This window comes from Pholis gunnellus (genome assembly GCF_910591455.1).
Source record: "Pholis gunnellus genome assembly, chromosome: 22".
Classification (NCBI taxonomy): Eukaryota; Metazoa; Chordata; class Actinopteri; order Perciformes; family Pholidae; genus Pholis; species Pholis gunnellus.
The window spans coordinates 9,362,816-9,371,411 of record NC_136549.1 but is presented as its reverse complement, the minus strand read 5'-3'; the positions used below and the strand labels follow the sequence as shown (position 1 = coordinate 9,371,411).

At 42.9% G+C, this 8,596-nt stretch overlaps 1 protein-coding gene across 3 annotated transcripts; it reads left to right on the top strand.

Annotated features, from left to right (window-relative positions):
* Nucleotides 1-631: 631 nt before the first annotated feature.
* Nucleotides 632-5,560, top strand: pus7l (pseudouridine synthase 7 like). 3 transcript variants are annotated; one of them, XM_079183385.1, is made up of 10 exons: nt 641-708; nt 1,244-2,077; nt 2,457-2,616; nt 2,813-3,032; nt 3,460-3,558; nt 3,688-3,769; nt 4,038-4,203; nt 4,399-4,507; nt 4,794-4,847; nt 4,938-5,560. In XM_079183385.1, the coding sequence occupies exons 2-10, from the start codon at nt 1,291-1,293 to the stop codon at nt 5,310-5,312; spliced, it is 2,052 nt and encodes a 683-aa protein (XP_079039511.1). In that variant the 5' UTR covers nt 641-708; nt 1,244-1,290; the 3' UTR covers nt 5,313-5,560. The 3 variants fall into 3 exon arrangements, with proteins under 3 accessions (XP_079039510.1, XP_079039511.1, XP_079039509.1); XM_079183384.1 differs by having other exon boundaries at nt 632-688; nt 3,460-3,769; XM_079183383.1 differs by having other exon boundaries at nt 3,460-3,769.
* The last annotated feature ends 3,036 nt before the right edge of the window (nt 5,561-8,596 follow it).

The window sequence follows — 8,596 nt, the reverse complement described above, 5'->3', positions numbered from 1 at the left end:
AGTAATTTCCAGGAATTGTTATTGCTCAAGTTATTTCCAGAGAATGAGTGCTCTGAAACAAAAACAACTTCTTTCTTACGAGTGGTGTGGGACCAAAAAGTAGGTGAAAGTGCATAAAGCATCCAGTGTCAGTACCACCAGCTGACAGCTCTTGCATCAAGTTCCTCCACTTTTCTGTTCTCATGGCACACTCCAAGTCTTTGTAAAACATTTTCACATTACAGTGATAAAGAATGGGATTTTGTTTGTTGTTGACATGTTTTAAAACACCTGAGTAATTTGGTTCTATTATACAGTTGATTGCACATTTATAAAAAAAAATATTTTCCTCATAAGGAAATAGTTTTATTTATTTTATATCATTTATTTGCATGTTATTTATATATATATATATATATATATTTACAATGTTCGTTATTATTACTAACAATAATACTAACTCAATTTTATTATTTTAGACTCAATTGGGTTCTTCTTATTAATGACACTATTATTGCTCCGAAAACATATTTCTATTAGCACACAGAGCATTATTATAATAGCAGTCAGTGCTTCACAAGCGGACCGTGACTGCTGTCGGTCCCTTTAAGAAAGGTCACATGAAAGTCACGTGACGCGGAAGTGTACTGAATCGTTTCAGCGTTGTTGTGTTTACATCAACAGCTCCTCGTCTACACACCGCGTGCAGGTTCGTTGAGTAAACAAACAGTTAAGTTACGGCTATTCCTTCACAATGAACGTGTGTTCCCGTTACAAATACAGGCACGCGTTTTAGTTCCTTTGTTGTAGCACGTAAAGCTCTCTGTCAGCAAAGTGGGGGTAGGATGTATGTCGGTTACGCATCTTACTGTTAATAGACGGGCTATTTCGCATGAATAACCCGGGCGATAGGCAGTAATAAAGCACCTATCGTCTTTCTAAACCTCCTGACATTATTTTTGAAGGTGTGCCCCAACTCTGACTGCTCGGGAAAAAAAGGCAGGCTTTGAACCTTATTGTATTCTGTGCCGTCTAATGTCTTTATCGCGTGAGCTCTATCTATCTTCTGTGTCTGATTTTGTGTAAATGTTTACATTCCATTATTGGATTCAATCTTTTATTTTTGCCTCTCTTAGATTCAAGTGAAACACTGTAACATAAGTGTGTGAATTGTGCCAAATAAATACGCATGCCTTGTTTTTGTCTCCAGTCACAGCTTACACATTTAGTTAAAATTGTATCTTTTCTTTTTCCCCCTTTTCAGAAACGGGAGTAAGTGCAGACTGTGCAGTGTTTTTGGATGAAGTGACCATGAAGCAGGACAGTGATGCTGTGACCATCCCTGTGTGCTACATATCGAACCATGAAGGTTTTCACGGAAGCATCAAAAACTTTATCAAAGACTTTGTGGTGACCGAGATAGACGTCACCGGGCAGCGTGTTAACACGGCGGCGGCCACGCAGACGCCGGACTGTGCCTCCCCGGATAAATACGAGGAAACCAGCGCAGAATGTAAGTGGAAAAACCATTCCTCGGTCTCACAGGACACTGACGTGGCAGCCGATTGTGGGCTAGATGTCACCGTACCTAGTCCAGGCAGTTTTGATTTGAGTGTGATTTTAGGCCAGTCGGTCAGCGAAGAGCTGGAGCAGTTTGTGTTGACTCTCAAAGAAAAGCCAACCAAGCAGGAGCTTTCTCTCGGATCCTTCGCTGACAAACACCACAGAGCAAACGTCCACCGGGCCGTCAGACACCGCTTCCCCTTCCTCATGACTGTCACTATTCAGCCTGAGATCAGGGTGAGGGAAGACCCGGACTACAGGGAGCTGTCCCACCTGGTGACAGAGGACGAAGCAGAGGACTTCTTCAGGTTCATAGACGCCAAAGTGCGGGGCTCATCCTATACGTTTGGGCCCGACGATGACAAGGAGCACAGGACTGCGGTCCACCACTTCCTCAGCCGGAGGTTTGGCAAACTGGTGGAGACTAAGAGCTTCACCGACCAGGGGACGACGGCGATCTCGGTCAGGCTGAGAGAGCAAGGGAGGCCAAAGAAAAGGACGGCGGAGGAACGTAAAGAAGAAGAAGTGTACACTGGTATGGTGTAGAATTGCAATTTTCTTTTAGATATTGATTATTTTCTTAAATGTCAGAAAACAGCCCAAGGTGGCGTCTTTAAATTGCCTTTTTTTGTCCAACCAACAGTTCAGAACACAAAGATATTCAAAATACGAACACATAACACTAAGAAAAACAGCAAATATTCATATTTATGAAGCTGAAATTCAGACTTGTTTAAAAATGGCTCTAGGAACATGGTAATCACACCAATGATCCAACAGGAGGGACACTCAATTGTTACAGCAGCTCAATAGTCCAAAAAAGTAAGGAAAATATGTGATTATGTGATCACTAAAAATGAGGCAGGATAAGAAAACACCCTGTTGTGTGTGTGTGTGTGTGTCCTCTCTTTCAGCTTTCACTCTGCGTAAGGAGAACCTGGAGACTCTGGAGGCCATCAGCTACATGGCAGCCGCTCTCGGGGTCCTGCCATCAGATTTCACCTACGCTGGGATCAAGGACAAGAGAGCCATCACCTACCAGTCCATGGTGGTCAAGAAGGTCTCCACTCAACGGTAGTTCTGCGTGTCTTTCATGGATTTTGGTTTGGGAATCAATTTCTTTCTCTGTCCATAAATTGGCGAGACAAAAAAGCTTCAACGATCCTAAGATGTTAAGGGTTTATGCTAGTGTTTGAGTTTCCTCTGAAGCCTCAATATTTATGCCAAAAATCAACAACTTCTTCATTTATTTGATGGTGCTGATGACCAGGTTGAAAGAGAAGACGGCTGAGTTCGAGAAGAGAGGGATGCGTCTGTCCCAGATCCGCTCCGTCAGCGAGCCTCTCCGGCTAGGGCGACTGCAGGGGAACCACTTTGACCTGGTGGTCCGCGACCTCAGACCCCACGGGGCCGGTGACGCACACTCCTCTGGTGCAGACACGCACACTCGCCTGGCAGCGCTGGTAAATGAAGCACTGGAGAATGTCAAGGTATATTCAGATTCCCTCCAATTCATTTCGTGCTTGTGACATCGAACATTGTCGACCAGTGTCGCAACGTCAGCACAGTGTGCGCTGACAACAGTGTATAATGTCACAGGCTTGCTGTTACTGTTATACTAAAAAATAAACAAATCTAGTCCTAAACCGGATGAACAAAGTATAATGTACATCATACATGTGAAGCACCACAAATTATCCGTTTTAAAGTAAGGTCTCGTAATATTTGATTATCAAAAAGTCCACGTGCCGTCTATGTCAAATGTAAACCCGCATTTTCCAAAATCCAATACATTCCTTTTAAAGCAAAGGTCTGGTGATTGTTATATATATTAACAACACATCAATGAGCCACTGTTGCACTGGCTGATTTCCTTCAATACACTGAAAATGGTCCTTGATTTGTTGCTCTTTGCAGGCCAGAGGTTTTGTCAACTACTATGGACCACAGAGGTTTGGGAGCGTGCAGAGCGTTCAGTCTGACCGTGTAGGCCTGGTTTTACTCAAGGAGGACATGGTAGGTGTTGCACACAGTTACCAGAAAGACCTGTCAAATAATTCACATTTATGCCCTGTTAGACTGCACAGTACGGTGTTGTTAGTGTCTGTTGTGACATGTGTTGCCGTGTGTGTGTGTGTGTGTCAGGTGAGTGCTGTGCGTCTCTTCTTCACTCCAGAAGACGGCAATGATCCTCAAAACCACGCCAAGAGACACTTCATCCAAACAGGTGACAGCTAGGACAACACTGACCACTTTGGTTTCATTTTTCAGAGGATTGCAATGTTGCGATTGGTTGCGTTACAGCAGCTACGCAGTTCCTCTATTTATTTCAAAGAATTTGCTGAAATCCATCGTGATACTTGTAGTGTTGAGAGCAAGTACCATGACTTGAGTTTTGCTTTATTAAGACATTGTAGATGACCTTGATGTGAATCCTTTTTGGCACCTGGGAATTCAACATGCTTCCTCCTCCTCCTCTTCTTCTCCATAACCAGATAACGCGAAGGAGTCTTTGGCGCTGATGCCGTTGTCGAAAGCCAGGGAGCGGCTGATGCTTCGGGCCCTGAACCGCTACGGTACAGGTCCGGATGGTTGTACCCAGGCCTGGCTCAGCCTGCCCCACAGCATGAGAGTCTTCTACCCACACGCCTACTGTAGCAGGTCAGTTTCTTTCAGTTCAAACACATATTGGGAGGTGAAGACATTTGCACTTTGACAGTGATTGTTAAAAAAAAGGAGACAACCCAACCTGTGCCTCTCATGTATTGTCGTTACAATTGAGTAAGAAGCTGGCATCGCCTGCTTTCATCTCTTGAGTTCATTCACTGACTATGCTGATGTGTTTGTGTTTGGCAGAGTGTGGAACGAGGCGGTGGCCCACAGGCTGACTACTCTGGGCCACAGTGCCAGACGAGGAGACCTGGTGTGGATTCAGGAAGACACTGGAGAAACCAGCTCGGCTCAGGTAAGAGAGGGGGATTGGGGTTTTTTGGGGATAGTATCGAGAGAGGATTTGATATCTAAGATGTGATGCAGAATATCTTTTTGTTACACTGTTACATTGTGCTTAGTATGCGACAACACATGCCTTTGATCTGACGCAAAATAGGTGCTAATATAGGTTAGTCTCCACACTCTGACCCTCACTGTGACCTCTTGATCGCAGGACACCCTCTAAATGTTAGGACATCTTGTCACATTGTGGTAAAACTACATTGAGGCTGCTGATCTTTCCTCCTTTGATTTTCCAGATCCATGTGGTGACGGACCAAGAGGAACACGAAGGAGTGTACACACTGGGACATGTATGTGGTTTAGGGGAAATGCTTCCACTTTAAATGCTACTATTTCCTCCTACTTTTCTCACCACTGCTGTGTTTTTACTATCCCGTCAGGTGTTACTACCCATGCCGGGAAACACTGTGAAGTATCCAGAGAACGCCATGGGGACTTGGTTCCAGGAGAGACTGGCCAGAGACGGACTGGACGACTGTCGCTTCAGAATCGGCAGCCTCAAGCTGAATCTGCCTGGCTGCTACCGCCCCCTGCTGGCCTCGCCGAGCCATCTCAGCTACCAGCTGCAGCGAGCGGGCTGTGGGGAGGCAGGAGGAGAGGTGACGGGAAACAGCAGCAGAAATAGTGACAGGCAGCTGAATGGCAGTACAGCAGAAGGGAAGGAGGACTCGCTCACTCTCACCTTAAACTTCGACCTGGACTCCTCCTGCTATGCGACCATCTGCCTCAGAGAGATCATGAAGTGTGACCCCTAGAGGTCAAGGGACATTGGTCCTGTTGTGTTTCTACATGTGTGGCAGGAAAGAATGAGTTTTCTTGTTTTCAGTTTTTGTAACCCATCATTGTGATACATTATTAGTAGCCTTTTCATTTGTTGTTGATGTATTGAGCATACGACTGTGTTTATAAATTGGAAAAATGCATAATGTGCAATTGATAAAAGAAGTGAACAAATCTAAATGTTAAACCGTGTAAACAGTGTTAATGTTTTGTGCCATGAATAAAACTTTTAGAAATAAGTACAAATTCTACCCTTTTATTTTGAAATGTCAAGCTTTCCATCTCAAAATAATCTTTACTTGTATCGCCTCCACATTTGGATTAATCTGCAATTCCTCACAGCTAAAAGGTTTTACACATTTATTTTTCACTGTTATTTGTGATAATTGGTCATATCTTCCAGGATAACACTATATTTATGTACTAAATAAGTACACATAATTATCCTATATCCTTCTGTTATTGAGAGAAGGATCAGGTGCAGCCAATCACTTTTTCATTTAAAAAACAAAACATAAAAGAAATATTAAATGCAGTCCTTTTGGCATTCTAATAACTTTCTGAAAGTGGTTTTCTACAATCCACTATTAGTTTTATTTGTCTCCAGCTGTGACCATTTCCTTCATGCATTGCATTGTGGGACAACTGTCCATCCATCAGCTAAAGGATTCAGTTGAATTACACTCAGTTGCCACTTTATGAGATACACCGAAAGCGAATGCAGTCAGTGTGATGCAACAATCCTGCAGCAATGCAGTCCTACCATATGAAGGCTATAATGCAGTAGTTGTAATGCACATAGTGCGTTCTTTCAGTATACTTAACTCTATGCATACCAACAAGTAGAAGCAGTTGTTATTACAGAATTGTGACACTTCACATTTGCGCTCATTTTTTGGTTATTGTACTTTCCACTAACCACCACTAGATGGAGACAACATACAATCATAGTTCAGCTCCGAGTCTTCTAAGTTATGCCCTCTCGTGTGTAAAGGTGTGAATGTTTCCCAGCCATGTTGTCATGATATTGAGTTCCTAAGATGAGAGGAAACAGCACCTGCACCACATGACTAAAAAGATAATGATGCTAAGGAGTATATCACACCGCAAATCTGGGACTAAAGCCATGATCCCGCCATATACCATCCACTCTCACGAACATAAAAGAAACTGTGCACCAGCAGGAGAGGCATTTCAGAACCAATATAAAATATAATGAAGCATAAAACTCTGGTGTAATTATGGTGCTGAGGGGCAACATCCGATCTGTATTGCAAATCGAGCCAGCTTGGTCTCCTGTGACTAATTTATGCAATTTTGATGAGAATGTTTAAAGACAGCATATAAATCCTCATGATTAACCCACATTGGATACTCCTCCGGGCTATTTTTTTAATACTCGTTACTGTAAGCAACGTGCAAAGCGACTAAATGGATGTTTTATTTGGAGGTGGGTTCTGACATGCAGCCTGTCTTCAACCCGTAGCGCTGCTTGATAAAGTGCCTGCCTGTAAGCTAAACTGTCTGCCAAGGAGACACATTAGCAGTAATGAGTTTCTTCACTGTTTGGGGAGTTTTGTTACTAAATGACACACAATCCACCAGAAAGGAGAGTGGGTAATTGAAATACTTGCAGTAACACTTCATGACAGAATATTAAGCGTTTCTTGCCATGGGAGTCACACTTAATCTTCATATATCTTCTTCATGTTTCTTACACTCATAGCGATTTTACCGTTTCGTAAAGGTTCTTGCACGTTGACATTAAATGGGACTTCATAGGAGTTGTGTGCTGCATGGTTCCCCATGTCAGTCAAGTCAAGATATGTCATCTAACAAGTGAAACATTTGGCCAAATGCTTACATCATTTTCATGAGAGGAGTTTTCTTTGATGATAGTCGTCTAAAACAAGTGCAGCTACATTAGAAACTATAACATGAACCAAGAATCAATGACTGTTTTAGATCAAATAAAACTTTAACACATAAAACACATGCACAGCATCCCTCTCTTTGAATAGAGGAACTAATTATGAGATGAATCTCCTGCCTACAAATGCGAATGATCCATCCCCAAATATATACTTCACTGTGATTCTGTGCTCTGCACATAGAATACAATAGATTGTACTGTGCTTGTTTGGCTAAGGCCCAGCGCAGTTAACAGTTTGAAAAGCAGAATTGGTCTGTTTACAGGTAGTGAGAACAGGACTTTATCTTGCTCTGCCATGATTCCTCTACGCAGCAGGAAATGGACGAGTGACTTTTCCCCATCCTCGGGCTGAATCCCGTTCCAGCCGGCTGTGGATAAATGTTGACCCACTTCAGAGGCAAAGATGACAACTTCACTACTCATCTTGCTTAGTTGAAAGGCAGAGCAAAGGCTTGAGAATGAGGAGGAAGTCGGAGGGTTATGAAAGACATTTACCATGGACGTAGAGTGATGTATTTCTCCTCGCAAAGAGAGACGGAGGAGGAGGAGGAGGAGGAGGAAGCCGGGGGTTATGAAAGACACAGAGCAGTATAGCTCTCTCTGGCCAAGTTATTCTTTTTATTTTTTTGCAGCCCTTTAAAGGCCTTCAAACATATTTTCTGAATCAGCTTCATACTAGGAGACATGGGGTCCGACATGAATACTGAGCTTCCTGCCAAGGTTTGAACCATTTTTTGGTTATTTCATTTGAAAGATCGTTTTTCTACGCGTTCGTCTCACTGGTTTGAAGTGGACGAGGCTCAGTGGTACAAAGCTGATGTCACATACTTCTGTGCACCAATAAGAATAAGTGATGAGCAAAATTTGCATCAAACGTTGAAGTCAGTTGCTTGTTTTGACCCTTTCTTGCTTTTTTTGCCATCACTGATGAAACCACAGCTGAAAACATTCATTTATTTTCCTTTCCTCAAAGGTTATTTCCAAAACCTTAACTGTAATTGCTGCTTATGTAGTCATGAATATTGAATGTTCCAAAGCAAGATTGGAAAGTTTGATTTAAAAGTTTGCGAGGGCTTTTAGTGTGAGAGCCATCTAGGTGTAAGGAATAGCTGCTGTTGGTCTTGAAAGCACTTGAAGAGGAAGAAGATGAAGGCAGGAGTGACCATCAATTCTGCCGTATCTTCTGATTTGATCAGATTGTTCAGAGCTCATGGTAATGTAAGAGGTTCATACACACACACACACACACACACACACACACACACACACACACACACACACACAAAGTCCCTCGTTCATGATTAGACATATAAGCATTCCAGCCAC